This window comes from Xenopus laevis, chromosome 6S (assembly GCF_017654675.1).
Source record: "Xenopus laevis strain J_2021 chromosome 6S, Xenopus_laevis_v10.1, whole genome shotgun sequence".
Taxonomy (NCBI): domain Eukaryota; kingdom Metazoa; phylum Chordata; class Amphibia; order Anura; family Pipidae; genus Xenopus; species Xenopus laevis.
The window spans coordinates 126,268,456-126,285,017 of NC_054382.1; the positions used below are offsets into that span (position 1 = coordinate 126,268,456).

General features: G+C 40.9%; 1 protein-coding gene across 11 annotated transcripts in view; it reads right to left on the reverse strand.

Moving 5' to 3' along the window:
• Window positions 1-2,382: 2,382 nt before the first annotated feature.
• The window catches only part of mtss1.1.S (metastasis suppressor 1, gene 1 S homeolog), a 98,580-nt gene continuing 84,400 nt past the window's right edge, over window positions 2,383-16,562 (reverse strand). For 5 of the 11 annotated variants that reach the window (XM_018223944.2, XM_018223945.2, XM_018223946.2 and 2 more), the window contains exons 7-15: window positions 14,429-14,586; window positions 14,124-14,231; window positions 13,905-14,002; window positions 13,011-13,221; window positions 12,167-12,286; window positions 10,950-11,138; window positions 7,439-7,606; window positions 6,834-6,999; window positions 2,383-5,408 (exon numbers count right to left, since the gene is read on the reverse strand). In XM_018223944.2, coding sequence (XP_018079433.1) covers window positions 4,732-5,408; window positions 6,834-6,999; window positions 7,439-7,606; window positions 10,950-11,138; window positions 12,167-12,286; window positions 13,011-13,221; window positions 13,905-14,002; window positions 14,124-14,231; window positions 14,429-14,586 — 1,895 coding nt within the window. In that variant the 3' untranslated portion in view covers window positions 2,383-4,731. The remainder of the gene's footprint in view (window positions 5,409-6,833; window positions 7,000-7,438; window positions 7,607-10,949; window positions 11,139-12,166; window positions 12,287-13,010; window positions 13,222-13,904; window positions 14,003-14,123; window positions 14,232-14,428; window positions 14,587-16,562) is intronic. The other 6 variants (XM_018223948.2, XM_018223949.2, XM_041568012.1 and 3 more) reach the window with 4 other exon arrangements.

Sequence of the window (16,562 nt, forward strand, 5' to 3'; positions counted from 1 at the left end):
AGTAGGGAGAGATGGTGTCTATAGTAACAGTGGATAATAGTCTCTGGGAAGGGAGTGTGACTGTGGGATAGCAGGTATAGTAGGGAGAGATGGTGTCTATAGTAACAGTGGATAATAGTCTCTGGGAAGGGAGTGTGACTGTGGGATAGCAGGTATAGTAGGGAGAGATGGTGCCTATAGTAACAGTGGGATAATAGTCTCTGGGAAGGGAGTGTGACTGTGGGATAGCAGGTATAGTAGGGAGAGGTGGTGCCTATAGTAACAGTGGATAATAGTCTCTGGGAAGGGAGTGTGACTGTGGGATAGCAGGTATAGTAGGGAGAGATGGTGTCTATAGTAACAGTGGATAATAGTCTCTGGGAAGGGAGTGTGACTGTGGGATAGCAGGTATAGTAGGTAGAGATGGTGTCTATAGTAACAGTGGGATAATAGTCTCTGGGAAGGGAGTGTGACTGTGGGATAGCAGGTATAGTAGGGAGAGGTGGTGCCTATAGTAACAGTGGATAATAGTCTCTGGGAAGGGAGTGTGACTGTGGGATAGCAGGTATAGTAGGGAGAGATGGTGTCTATAGTAACAGTGGGATAATAGTCTCTGGGAAGGGAGTGTGACTGTGGGATAGCAGGTATAGTAGGGAGAGGTGGTGCCTATAGTAACAGTGGATAATAGTCTCTGGGAAGGGAGTGTGACTGTGGGATAGCAGGTATAGTATGGAGAGATGGTGCCTATAGTAACAGTGGATAATAGTCTCTGGGAAGGGAGTGTGACTGTGGGATAGCAGGTATAGTAGGGAGAGGTGGTGCCTATAGTAACAGTGGATAATAGTCTCTGGGAAGGGAGTGTGACTGTGGGATAGCAGGTATAGTAGGGAGAGATGGTGTCTATAGTAACAGTGGATAATAGTCTCTGGGAAGGGAGTGTGACTGTGGGATAGCAGGTATAGTAGGGAGAGATGGTGTCTATAGTAACAGTGGGATAATAGTCTCTGGGAAGGGAGTGTGACTGTGGGATAGCAGGTATAGTAGGGGAGAGATGGTGTCTATAGTAACAGTGGGATAATAGTCTCTGGGAAGGGAGTGTGACTGTGGGATAGCAAGTATAGTAGGGAGAGGTGGTGCCTATAGTAACAGTGGATAATAGTCTCTGGGAAGGGAGTGTGACTGTGGGATAGCAGGTATAGTAGGGAGAGATGGTGCCTATAGTAACAGTGGATAATAGTCTCTGGGAAGGGAGTGTGACTGTGGGATAGCAGGTATAGTAGGGAGAGATGGTGTCTATAGTAACAGTGGATAATAGTCTCTGGGAAGGGAGTGTGACTGTGGGATAGCAGGTATAGTAGGGAGAGATGGTGCCTATAGTAACAGTGGATAATAGTCTCTGGGAAGGGAGTGTGACTGTGGGATAGCAGGTATAGTAGGAGAGATGGTGTCTATAGTAACAGTGGGATAATAGTATCTGGGAAGGGAGAGTGACTGTGGGATAGCAGGTATAGTAGGGAGAGATGGTGTCTATAGTAACAGTGGGATAATAGTATCTGGGAAGGGAGTGTGACTGTGGGATAGCAGGTATAGTAGGGAGAGATGGTGTCTATAGTAACAATGGGATAATAGTCTCTGGGAAGGGAGTGTGACTGTGGGATATCAGGTATAGTAGGGAGAGATGGTGTCTATAGTAACAGTGGATAATAGTCTCTGGGAAGGGAGTGTGACTGTGGGATAGCAGGTATAGTAGGAGAGATGGTGTCTATAGTAACAGTGGGATAATAGTATCTGGGAAGGGAGAGTGACTGTGGGATAGCAGGTATAGTAGGAGAGATGGTGTCTATAGTAACAGTGGGATAATAGTATCTGGGAAGGGAGAGTGACTGTGGGATAGCAGGTATAGTAGGGAGAGATGGTGTCTATAGTAACAGTGGGATAATAGTATCTGGGAAGGGAGAGTGACTGTGGGATAGCAGGTATAGTAGGAGAGATGGTGTCTATAGTAACAGTGGGATAATAGTATCTGGGAAGGGAGAGTGACTGTGGGATAGCAGGTATAGTAGGGAGAGATGGTGTCTATAGTAACAGTGGATAATAGTATCTGGGAAGGGAGTGTGACTGTGGGATAGCAGGTATAGTAGGGAGAGATGGTGTCTATAGTAACAGTGGATAATAGTCTCTGGGAAGGGAGTGTGACTGTGGGATAGCAGGTATAGTAGGGAGAGATGGTGCCTATAGTAACAGTGGATAATAGAGAGAGATGCCTCTGAGTGCCACAAAGGGCCCTTGGCTACTAAAGAGAGAACTAGGTACGTTGATTCCGCAACTCCCATCTCTGCCTACATAACAAAATTAAAAAAAAAAGTTTTTTCAGTTCTGAATTTTTCTTCTGACTTCGACATTGACCAAAAAGAACAACCTTTATTGGTACAACAGTAAAGTTTCATATATATTTTTTTTTCTTCCCAAGGAAACAAATGCCTATAATACTATTTCCATCAAATAAACATTCCAATAACACATGACAATGAATACAGGATTGGGGAGAAGTCACATCGATTAACACTAAACAGTCTTTCCCTTTCTTCTATTTACCAGTCTTGGCCAAATTGGGGAACACAATATCCCCCCTTTTTTTTAAACTCTTTATTAAAAAGATTTTTGTTGAGTATGAAGTAAAGCCGCCCAGCCAGCTGGGCACATATAGAAGAGAAGCAACACCTCAGTTCTCCCTGCTGCTGTTTAGCCGTAGAATTGCCCATCTCTCTATGTGTTCCTGGAGTCAGTAAATGGTGAGTAGAAATAAACGCAAGTGTTTGGAACCAATAAAAGAATTAAAGAGTCAAATGGAAGTTGCTCTGCAATATTCCTTGGCTCCCGCTGTACAAAACTAAAAAAACAAAAGTCTTATGTCTAAAACGAAGGGGAGAACATTTTAAAAACAAGGGCTACTGACATTAAATTCATAGGGGGAGAAAGTATCTTCGGAAAAATCTAAAACAAAAACACTACAACCCACTATGGCTTATTGTGACGCGGGTCTAAAGATGGCGGACTATCAACGATATCTAGGTCATGTACAGATAACAGCATGGGTCACGGTGGCATTCTTGATCCCCCAAAACCCCTTGTTACATGCTCTACAGAGTCAAACGATTATATTGCTTGTAATCAGTAATCATTAAGAACAACTGCTTTAATAAGAGGAAAAAAAAAAAAACAATAAAAAATGACTTATAGATGGACAGGTTAGGCCACCATGGTTCCTCATAGCCATTGCTTGTTTATAGCTTCAATCAACCTCCCCCAGCAGAGCCAGCCTTTTGGTATGATACAGATTTAAACCTATGTTTAGGTTGCTTGTCTGGATTATACCATTTCAAACTGTAGGAGAACATGCTGCTTGTCTGGATCATCCCATGTAAAATTGTAGGCGAATGGGCTACTTGTCTGGATCATACCATTTCAAGCTGTAGGAGAACAGGCTGCTTGCTCTTACCATGTAAAACTGTAGAATAGGCTATTTGTCTGGATCATACCATGTAAAACTGTAGGAGAATGGGCTACTTGTCTGGATCATCCCATGTAAAACTGTAGGAGAATGGGCTACTTGTCTGGATCATACCACGTAAAACTATGGGCTACTTGTCTGGATCATACCATGTAAAACTATGGGCTAGTTGTCTGGATCATACCATGTAAAACTGTAGGAGAATGTGCAACTTGTCTGGATCATCCCATGTAAAACTGTAGGAGAAAGGGCTACTTGTCTGAATCATCCCAAGTAAAACTGTGGGAGAATGGGCTACTTGTCTGGATCATACCAAGTAAAACTGTAGGAGAATGGGCTACTTGTCTGGATCATCCCATGTAAAACTGTGGGAGAATGAGCTACTAGTCTGGATCATACCAAGTAAAACTGTAGGAGAATGGGCTACTTGTCTGGATCATCCCATGTAAAACTGTAGGAGAATGGGCTACTTGTCTGGGTCATACCATTAAAAAATGTAGGACAATGGGCTACTTGTCTGGATCATACCATGTAAAACAACAGACTCCTTGTCTGGATCATACCATTTAAAGTTTTTTGGGGAATTCCTATTGTTTTCTCTTGTCTTCTCAGTTGTTTTGGGGTTTTCTGAAAGGTTTTCACAGGTAAGATGTGAGGGTGCATGGTAAAATATGTTCCAGAGTGTTCCTCATTGGAATGGTACTGGCAGGGAGATAATGGGCAATGGCTGGAGAGACAAAGGTGGCTTATTCCTGGTGAATGTAATTACTGAATAAGAGAAATAACACAATTTCACATGTCATTGTCCTGTGATAACGAATGTGCTCTTCCCAAGGGTGCAAATAAATGCCAATAACATACCAGTCCTTTTTTTTCGCCGAAGGAACGTCGCCTTTTCCATCTCGAAGCGTTTCAAATTTACAAAGACTTATATATAAAATTCAAATGGGAATTTGGCACCTTATGGAAACGTTTAATAAGGAAGAAATTATCTCGGAGGGATTAGGGATGTGCAGAAAGAAGATCACTATTTACAGAACAGGTACAACGACGAATATTAACGCTGCTTCTCTACGCAGTCCTGTTTGTGGTAATGCTACAGTTCTCTATTTCCCCTCGGACCCACCGCTGGGTATCGCCACAGTATTTCAATCACAAACTGGAATGGATAAAAGACAAATAAGTGTCAGGGTGAAGTTTATTTCTTGGCCAACGCTCCCTTCCTGGGAATAGTCCCAGATCTAGGACAGCCGAGGAGCCGAGCGATCATTTGTGAGGGTTTTCTTCAGTTTGACTCCGCGGCGTATTGAGTGCAGCATATTCTCTCCTTGAACTGCCTCCCCAGGTTCTGGTTCTGCTTGAGCTGTAGGATCAGCTGTAGGCGAGTTGGCCTGCTCACCTTCCTCTTCATCATTTTCTGACCTTGTTTGCCTTTGCTCTTCAAGGACAAGGCCTTGTGTTGCTGGAACAGGAGGGTTCACCGAGGCTTGGCCACTCCACAGAGAAGAAGGCATGTCACTGGTCAGTGTCGAACTTTCTGTAGCACGCGGAGAATCAGGACTTTGCTCTCCGTAATCTTCACTTGGGCTGCTAGGTAGCCCACCCGGGAGATCGGGCACTGTAGGTGTTTTAACTGGAATAACCGGTGTTTTTATTGGAATAGGACCCCCTCCTATGGTTCCACGCCTAACAGATGGCTTTGTGGATGGGGTCCTTCTGATGGTAGCCACGCCAGGAGTGACTATAACTGGGCCGAAGTTGGCTGGAAGACCTGCTGTTGAGGCTGGCCTCTTGGCTTGGAACATCCTCCTGTAGGACTGGCTGATGTCACTGTTCCTTGGGATGGTGGACGACTTGTCAAAATCTTGCTGCTCCCCCTCCTGGTCGCCACTCACAGAAAAGTAATCATAATCTGAAACTGATGAAAGAAATAAAGTATGAAGGACAATAATGAACGTATGGCAGTCAAAATGCTTCAGGTTAATGAATGGAAACGAAAGGAATAAGCAGTTTAAAGGAGAAGTAAAACTTAACTAAAGAAGTAGCTAGAATTGTTGTACATTATGTTTTGTGCTTCTGTACCAGCCCAAGGCAACCACAGCCCTTTAGCAGTAAAGATCTGTGTCTCCAAAGATGCCCCAGTAGCTCCCCATCTTCTTTTCTGCAGATTCACTGCACATGCTCTGTGCTGCTGTCACTTACTGAGCTTAGGGACCCACTCACAATATACAGTACACATAGAATAGAAATGTCACAATATAAGGCTGATTAGTAATTAATACACATAATTACTACATGGCAGCACAGAAACCAGTGCAATTAGCATCAGAATTTAATAATCAGCAAACCTGTAGCATCAGCTTATATTACAGGGGAAGCTCATTTTCTGCTGGATAATTAGTGACGAGCCCTAAGTTTAGCTTCTCAACAGCCAATCAGAGCCCACTGAGCATGTGAGTGTCACAGACACTTTCCAAGATGGTGACCCCCTGTGACAAGTTTGAAGTCCTGGATCATTGCTGCTATTGACAAGCTGAAACTTTAGCCTCCTGCAATAAGTTCACTATATAAAACATGACATTTTTAGCCATATTAATTTTTAGGCTTTAGTTCTCTTTTAAAAGACAATGATTAAGGATGCACCGAATTCACTATTTTGGATTCGGCCGAACCCCCGAATCCTTCACGAAGGATTTGGCCGAATACGGAACCGAATCTGAATTTGCATATGCAAATTAGGGATGGGAAGGGGAAAACATTTTTTACTTCCTTGTTTTGTGACAAAAAGTCACACGATTTCCCTCTCCTCCCCTAATTTGCATATGCAAATTAGGATTCGGATTCCGTTCGGCCGGACAGAAGGATTCGGCCGAATCCCGAACCGAATCCTGTATTCAGTTCATCCCTAACAATGATACCATACAGATAGATAGATCTAAATAAATAAATATATAATACAGTCATGAATATCTTGTAAATTATATCCTTATAAACGGCGAGTAGTGATGTCATCAGTTATAAACGGTGAGTAGTGATGTCATTGTAGTCACATGACTCACTGAAACTTGTGCACTACAATAAATAAAGTACCCCTGTTGCAAAATATGAGGATAGTAGAAGTAACCTCGGAGTTACACGACCTATATAAAAGAACTCAGCCTTATGTTTTATATGGTCGTGAAACTCCTCGGTGACTTATAATATCCTTATAGTTTTACAATAGGGGGTACTTTGTTCAATATATACCCCAGAGTATCAAATCCCTTTTCCATTGGCCTTGGCATGCTCCCAGTATAGTTGTCACCAGTAACAAAAAGGAAGAGCACAGGAGGAGCGGACATACCTTGGGAAGGGATAGTGTCCTCCGAGCAGCAGGGTGTAGTAGTCTGGGTGCTATATCCACTAGAACACTGTAGAGAGTCCCTGCTACTCCTCTGAGTGTCCAGTTGCAAACCTCTGCTCAGGGCAAGCGCAAGCTCTTCATTGGTCGCCTCTGTTTCTTCTCCTTGCTGAGAGAATCAAACAGAAAAAAAAATACACTATTACCCGCAATATCTTCCAAAAACATTATATGGGAGATGTAATAAACGGTGCATGGACTAATTCAGGTCTAGTAACGTACAGCAGCCAATCATCAGAAACCTTTCCCTATCCTTTATATTTGACTGCTATTGGTTACTAGACCTGAATCAGACCTTGAACCTGTTATAACATTCCCAACACATTCTGGTGTAGAACTTGGATCTACAGCTGATTCCATTCTCTCAAGTCTCGTTCCTCTGCTAAATAAAAAAAGGACCCATTGCATTAACTGTGTCCCATTACCAGAGAGAGCATTGGGTTTATAGTGGTCAATCATGGGCACTAGACTACAAGTGGGGTTAAACCTTCCTAAGTAGTGGCAGAGAAAGGGTTAGCGGAGAGCCTATCCATGGAATTGCTCTTTACCCTGAATGCTGCAGATACTGGGGTGTTCTGAGAGTTCCTGGGAACGGAAGGCTCATCGAGGTGTCCTGGAGTAGTAATTAAGGCTCCTCCTGATGGCTCAGCCTCACGTTTGCGTCGCTGAAGGGTGTTCACCATTGGCTGGTCATATGGACCTGGCTTAGCCCAGTCCTGAACAAAAGGGTTATATATACAGTATATATATATATTGTATTCTTGTCAAGAAGTGTGAAGTCTTCTCTGATGTCTCAGCAGTCTGGTTGTAGTTGTTAAAGGGAAACTCGTTAAAATTAAAATGTAATATAAGCTTCCTCGTTCTGAAATAAGAAACTTTCTAAATACAATCAATGAAATATTCTGTGCTGTTTCTGAAATAATCAAGTTTATCTTCACTATTCCTCTCTCAGCATCTGTTTCTCTTCATTCTGTCTTCATTCAGCAGTTGGGTGTCAGATATTCAGTGACAGTTAGATCCAATATATCTTATAGGGGGGCTCTTTTCCTAGCAGATGAATTAGAGCTCACTCAAATAACGGATTCCAGTTCAAACAAAATCTAACAAAATAACTGCCTTTTGCACAAATTTTGCACGTAGAGAGACATGATGTCTGGTGAGTTTAATAGAGTGACCTCTAATACATCTTCTAGGCAAAAGGAGCCCCCTATAAGATACATTGGATCTAACTGTCAATGAATATCTGACACCCAACTGCTGCATGAAGACAGAATGAGGAGAAACAGGAGGAAAAGTGAAGATAACCTTTATTATTTCAGAAGCAATGTAGAATATTTAATTGATTGTATTTAGAATGTTTCTTATTTTAATATGCTGAAGCTTATATTAAAATTTTATTCTCATGATAGTTCCCCTTTAACTAGGATTAGAATCCTTCATACAACCATGGCTAATGGAGTCACCGACTACAGCTCCAAGAACCAAAATTGGCAACATATATGTAATTTACCAAGCAAACACATGGCTCTATGTCAACTGTAATCCAACAGTCTGAGGGTGCACTTTAAAGGGAAAATAAACCCTTTTCAAAGATTAGATTAATGTTTACATGGCAGGTCCCACTCATGAATATCAATGACTGATTCTATAGATCCAGGTAAAAACATGGGGCAACATTGCTTATGACATAGCAAGACTGGTCAATATCAGTAGACATAGACCAACCATCCTGGAAATTGGCCAGACTAAGGGCAGAGGGACCAATACCAGAGGGACTAATATTAGACAGGCTTCATCCCTAGTCAATAAGAGAAGAAAATACCTTTATTAAAGGGGAACTATCATGAAAATATTATATTATAATATTAGTATATTCTGTACTGTTTCCAAAAATAATCAAGTTTATGTTCATTCCCCCTCTCTCAGCATCTGTCTCTCTTCATTCTGTCTTCATGCAGCAGTTGGGTGTCAGATATTCATTGACAGTTAGATCCAATATATCTTATAGGGGGGCTCCTTTCCTAGCAGATGTATTAGAGTTCACTCAAATAACTGATTCCAGTACAAACAAAATGTAACAAAATAACTGCCTTTTGCACAAATTCTGCATGTAGAGAGACATGATGTCTGGTGAGTTTAATAGAGTGAGCTCTAATACATCTTCTAGGCAAAAGGAGCCCCCCTATAAGATATATTGGATCATTCATCTGACACCCAAGTCCTGAATGAAGACAGAATGAAGAGAAACAGATGCTGAGAGAGGAATAGTGAAGATAAACTTGATTATTTCAGAAACAGTACAGAATATTTAATTGATTGTATTTAGAAAGTTTCTTATTTCAGTATGATGAAGCTTATATTACATTTTCACGATAGTTCCCCTTTAAACTGCAAAAATCAAAATAACTTGTAAGAATAATTGCAGACAGCTACAAACTGGCCCTTGGTAACCACAGTGTCAGACCCACAAGAAAAACAGGGTAAATCACACAAATCATTCAGGATTCTGCATGGAGAATCATGTCTGCATGTGGAATGAGGGAAATAATAGTATGTGCTGTGGCTCCTGAATTGTATATATTTTCAGTTTTAAAGCATCACTTCTCAGGCTGTTTTATCCCTTATCCATTATTTTTAGTAATAAAGGCCAAAACAGGCAGAATGTGTTGTGTTTGTTTGGTAAATAGATCACTGGGATCTGGAAATAAAAAGACTGGTGCAACATCAGTAGAAGATTCAAGGTACAAAAGTAGAAAATTGAAAAAAATGAAGGCTCTAATTCAAAGAGGTAGTGAAAGGTGTTAATATGTGTCAGTTAAACGGCAACCAATTCCAGGCTGTTAGAAGGCGACTGTATTTCAGCCACCTACACCCACAGTTAGGGGCAAATTTATTAAGGGTCAAAATGAAAAATTTTTTATGGTGAAAACTGTCAAATTCAACTAGAGATTTATCCAAACTTGATTCGAGTTTTTTATCATACCCTTTAAGAATTTGAATTTGACTATTCGCCACCTAAAATCTGCAGAATTACTGTATAAGTCAATGGGAGAGGTCCAGTGACCAATTTGTAGATGTTTGTAGCCTTCCTGACATTTTGAGTTTTTTTCATGGAGGCACTTTTATCAATGGTCAAATTTCCATAAACTCCCATGAACTCGAAATTTGACCAATCGAAAGTTATTAAAAGAATCTGACTTGTAAAACTCTGATAGACCCGAAAACTCAAATCGAGTTTGTTTGAATTCCAATCTAACTCGATCCAAGTTTTTGAGGCACATTTATTAAAGGTCGAATTTCGAATTCATGTGAGCATTTAAAAACTCCCATAAACTCTCGTGAACTCGAAATTTAACCAATCGAAAGTAATTTGTAAAGCTCGGGTGAATAGGATCGACCCGAAAACTGAAATCGAGTTTGGTCGAATACAAATCTAATTTGATTTAAGTTTTGGGTCAGTAAAATTCATCCGAGTTTGAAATATTAGATTTCTTAAATAAATTTCCCCCTAATCGAATTTCAAGTAAAATCGAATTCATGTGAGTTAAAAAAAGAACTCACATAACTTCGAATCTTGATAAATTTGAATCTTGATGAATTTACTAATTCAGGTTTAAATTCATGTGAGTTTTTAAAACCTCCGATAAACTCCAAATTTGACCAATCAAAATTTATTACAAAAATCGAATTTATAAAACTCGGGTGAAAAGGATCAACTCGAAAACTTCAATCAAATTCAATTTGAGTTTTTTTCTCTGAAAAAAAACTCAAATGTCAGGATCGCTCCCATTGACTAAAACAGCAATTCGGCAGGTTTTAGGTGGCGAATAGTTGAATTTGAGTTCATAAAGGGCCAGAGAATGATACATTTTGAAAATCGAATTTTTAAAAAAACTCAAATTAAATTTTAACAATTCCTTAGTCAAATTTGAAAGTTTTGGCCATAAAAAAAAATCGAAAATTCAAGTTCGACCCTTGATAAATCTGTCCCTCAGTGATAAGCAGAAGGCAGAGGAGACGTAGGAAGACAGAACAGTTCTGTACACAATAAACACAAACCTTCCAGCTGGGGATCTTAGATGAAGGTAACATGCCTGGCCCAATGGTGTAATAGTGATGGCATTCTGGGAGGGTGGAGCTAGAGCGGGTCCAGGGGCGGGAGGCGGGAAGTGGGAAATGAGAGGAGGGACTTGCACTGACAGGCGCCATATCAATGGGCACACTATAGTGACAAAACCCATTAGATAACTGGAGACAAACAACACAAAGGAAATAGAAAGGGAGAAAACCAAATAAATATTATGGCAAATGCAAAGGAAACATTGCAGGGAAAAAATATAAATATATAAATATAAATGTATGATTGGTAAAAAGTGAAAATGAGGGAACATGAGTCGATGGCAGAAATACAACTGGTATAGAAGGTGCCAGTGAGGGACTATGGGAGGATTCTTAGACTACAATTTGCCTCCACAAATATGGAGTCTCGCACTTACGCCTGTACTAACCACGGGGCGTCTTCTCTACCAGTAAAGAAAGGTCCAAAATCAGCCAATCCCTTTCTCTGAAATGGGAGATTCCTGCCAGTACTGGGGATATTCCATCAGCATTAAAGGGATTCTGTCATGATTTTTATGATGTAGTTTTTATTTCTAAATGACACTGTTTACACTGCAAATAATTCACTCTACAATATAAAATTTCATTCCTGAACCAACAAGTGTATTTAGTTGTAATATTGGTGTGTAGGTGCATCTCAGGTCATTTTGCCTGGTCATGTGATTTCAGAAAGAGCCAACACTTTAGGAGAGAAATGCTTTCTGGCAGGCTGTTGTTTCTCCTACTCAATGTAACTGAATGTGTCTCAGTGGGACCTGGATTTTACTATTGAGTGTTGTTCTTACATCGACCAGGCAGCTGTTATCTTGTGTTAGGGAGCTGTTATCTGGTTACCTTCCCATTGTTCTGCTGTTTGGCTGCTGGGGGGTGATATCACTTCAACTTGCAGTACAGCAGTAAAGAGTGACAAAGTAAAAAGTTTATCAGAGCACAAGTCATATGACTGGGGGCAGCTGGGAAACTGACAATATGTCAAGCCCCATGTCAGATTTCAAAATTAAATACAAAAAAAAATCAGTTTGCTCTTGAGAAACGGATTTCAGTGCAGAATTCTGCTGGAGCAGCTCTATTAACTGATGCTTTTTGAAAAAAAAACTTTTTCCCATGACAGTTTCCCCCACTGGTATGGGCCTTTGCAGTCAGTGCCCGAGACTCACCTTGTCAGTAGAAGCCCACGCTCCCATGGTAGACCCGGAACTCACAGAAGTGGGGGAGCTGCACTCACTCACAGACTGGCAGGTTTCGGAGGCTTCTGAGGAAGCAGAGCTGGAGGAATTCTGCAACATGTGCAAATGGAGAGAGAAGATGGTGTGAACAGGTACATATGTGCCAAACATAGACAATACAACAACCCTAATTAAGGGGGAACTATCGCGAAAATGTAATTTAAATTTAATTTAATATAAGCTTCCTCATACTGAAATAAGAAGCTTTCTAAATACAATCTAGGCAAAAGGAGCCCCCCCTTTAAGATATATTGGATCTAACTGTCAATGAATATCTGACACCCAACTGCTGCATGAAGAGAGAATGAAGAGAAACAGATGCTGAGAGAGGAATAGTGAAGATATTAACTTGATTATTTCAGAAACGATGCAAAATATTTAATTGATTGCATTTAGAAAGTTTCTTATTTTAGTATGAGGAAGCTTAAAATACATTTTAATTTTCCCTTTTAAGCATTTTAAACCAAACCAGGTGGCCAAACATGGCTGACGTCAACTACTGGTTGGTCCTCTACCTCCTAGGAGTAAAAAGGATTTGTCCAATTCAGCCCACTGGCAAAGATCCACTCATTTGACACCCTCAACAAACAAGCAATTCCTACTATGTATGGTCAGATTTACTCAGTATTTATAATTGTGTTTTATTTGGTCCTAAAGAGACAAAAAGAGCTCAGGAACCACAACGTCTGTGCCAGAGGCTTCAATTTAAACTGTCCCCTACCCCTCCACTTTGACCTTAGTTGATAAACTGCGGAGGATTTGCCGAGACCCTTACCTGATTGACAGCTTCGGGAGGCATGGGGGACGGAGACTTTGACTGAAAGGCGTCCTGAGAAATGAATCCGGAATCATGGGAGGAGACGCTGGACAGCCGCATGGGAGGCTGCTGGGGCAGATTGGAGCTGCGATAGCGATAGTGTGAAGTGGGTGAGTGGGAATGAGAACCACTGGATCTGGAGTCACTACTGTTAACGCTGTTCAGACTGCTGTGTGAGACAAAGGTAGGGGGGCGAGGAGAAGACAAATAGGGGAGAGGGTGGGAATAACACAAGTCAGGGAGAAGTGAGGGGTTAAAAATAAAAGTAGGGAAAAAGGGGAGGGAAAACCAGGCACCAAATTAAAACTCCACAAATGTCCAACAAACAGGCAACATCTGACACAGGTCAAAAGAAAGACGTACAGTAACATACACTTTATACAGTAATATACAGTCACATACAGTCATATACAGTGCCATACAGTCATATATAGTCATATACAGTCACACACAGTCATATACAGTCTCATACAGTCATATACAGTAATATACAGTCACATACAGTAATATACAGTCACATACAGTCATATACAGTCCCATACAGTCATATATAGTCATATACAGTCACACACAGTCATATACAGTCTCATACAGTCATATACAGTAATATACAGTCACATACAGTAATATGCAGTCACATACACTCCTACCAATAGCCCCACCTACCCCTATCAATAGCCTCACCCACTCCTATCAACAGACCACCCACACCTACCAATATCCCACCTATGTATTCATTGGTGGCCTCAAACAAAATAAGGCCAAGCTAGTAGTCTGCTAAAAGCTAGAGTAGCCCATAAGCTACTGATCCTGCCCTAAAGACTCTTCTAGAGGTTTCTTTCTGCCACCTACCTGCATACGCTGGATTTCCGAGACATGGTCGTACTTGGGGAAGATGGTGGAGTCTGGTAAGACCAAGTGTAGTCAGAGCCTTTCAAATCATGGATCACCTATCAGCCACAAAAATATCACATCATTAATTAATTATGTGTCTAAGTCCAACACTGGTCTATAAACATAAGGAAACTGCTAATTAAATATTCTGGCCCAAAAGGCCATTGGGTCACCCACCTGTTCGCTTGCAGAAGGCAGTTTGTGAGGATCCATAGTGAGCATTTTCAGGTCTTCTGATATGGTCTGTAGATGAGTTATCTCACCCAGCATGGAGATTTCCTCCTCCTGCAAGTACCCCCAGTATTATTATTATTATATACATAAACAGGGCAACATAGCATCAACTAATGGTACGTGCCAAATGAGCGGACAACTCTGATTGGCTGAGCACATTTATAGCATTTATTTTAGACACGCATTGATTAAATCAATACAACCCCAACCAATAAGTGCTAAATAGGAAGCCAGTGCACATGACTTACAATGACGGGCCTCAGCATGGATATAAAGGAGCAGAATCGGCTGCGTTCCTCAATCAGCGCCTTCCTCACCGCCTGCTTCTCCGTCTCTTCCAGGAGCAGGTACTTATCATTGACATCTTGCAGGGCACTGTCTAGTTGTGGCTGTATATCCCCTCTACCTACAAAGCAAGCAACATGCACATATAATAACACTCTTATCTCTAATGCATATTCTTAAAGGAAAACTATACCCTCGAATAATGTAGGTCTCTATAAAAATATATTGCATAAAGCTCATACCCTGCTTCATGTAAATAAACCATTTTCATAAAAATATACTTTTTTAGTAGTAGGTGCCATAGGGTAATCCTAAATAGAAAACTGTTATTTTAAAAGATAATGTCCGCCCCCTGGGATCTTATAATTCACGGTGCACACAAACAAACCAAACATGTCACATGGTCACATGAGCCAATTAACAGAAAGAGTTGTGTCTTTTGCTTCCAGACTTCTTCCTGTTACAGTTAGAGCTGCAGTATTTCTGGTCAGGTGATCTCTTCCTGTTACAGTTAGAGTTGCAGTATTTCTGGTCAGATGATCTCTGAGGCAGCACACAGACCATCACGAAATGGTGGTTCAAGGCAAGGCCACTAAAATGTATATATATCAGCTTATTAGCCTGGTATGTCCAGAGGGTAATTCTAGCAAGGAGCCCCCCTTTCCAGATTTGAGCAGCCCGCTCATACAGTGCCAGGGGACATTGGTATTGCAGGGGCCAAGCTGTACAAATGGGTTGCTATGGCAACGCTAAGAATCCTTAAAAGTCGCCAGAGAACATAACGAGTCTAATTGGCTTTCACGGGGAGTCACCAGCTGGGAGTTTGGGAGTTTAACCCTCTCACTCTCAGTGTGCTCCACATTTGTCTATGTGCTGCTATCTGCCCCAGTGATACTGGACTGGGGAATGTGCCAACCAGAGGGAAGTCATCTCCTGTAGCGTTACTTATGGCTCATACCAATTTAGTGCCGGCGGGAGGGGACACACACACACGAGCATGTGATTGGTGCACACTGGTTTTAGGGTACAGCAAAGGGCATTTGCTCATTGGGTAGTAGATAAAAGTACAAAATATTACATCTGGGATATCTAAACTGCAACTGACATAAAGGGATTCTGGGAGTTGTAGTCTAACAACAGCTGGAGCTTGAGGGACTTTTGTTTCAATAATGACATACAGTTCTTAGCCTGAAGCTGCCACTTGCAGTTCAATAATGATATACAAAGCCAAACAACAAAGAGATGGCTATTTTACAAGTGACGAAACTGCAACTCCCAGCATCTCCTGACGGCTGTTGCTATGCAGAAAAGAAGTAATTATACAGATGTCCCTGGCATAGGCTTTCTTCTCAGTCCAAAGGCTAATTAGAACCTTTAGTTCCCTAGATATAAACATCCAGCAGCTCCATGTTTAATCTTCACCCCCCACAGACTGGAGCTGGTGTTTAGAGAAAAGACAAAAATACACGTTGTCATTTACGAAATCTGCCAGACAGAAAGAACTTCCCACCGACACCGCAGCACTAATCAAACTCTGGGAAGGACATGCAGATTATAAACAGGGGGCAGAGAAAGAGGTTTTTTTATCTCTTATTGTTCTGGAACTGAAATTATATTATCACCTGACAGGTCCTTTTGGTATATACCAGTATATATATATATATATATATATATATATATATATATATATATATATATATATACACACACATACAAACAGGTATGGGTTTTATTATCCAGAATTCTCTGGACCTGGGGCATTTTGGATAATGGATCTTTCTTTAATTTGGATCTTCATACCTTACGTCTAGTAGAAAATCATTTAAACATGAAATAAACCCAATAGGCTGAATTTGCTTCCAATAAGGATTAATTATGTCTTAATTGGGATCAAGTACAAGCGACTGTTTTATTATTACAGAGAAAAAGGAAATCAATCTGGATTATTTAGATAACACGGAGTCTATGGGAGACAAACTTTCCGTAATTTGGATCTTTCTGGATAATGGATTTTCAGATAACAGATCCCACATATATATATATATATATCTAGAGATATATATATATATATATAATGTTCATATAGGTGAACGCACT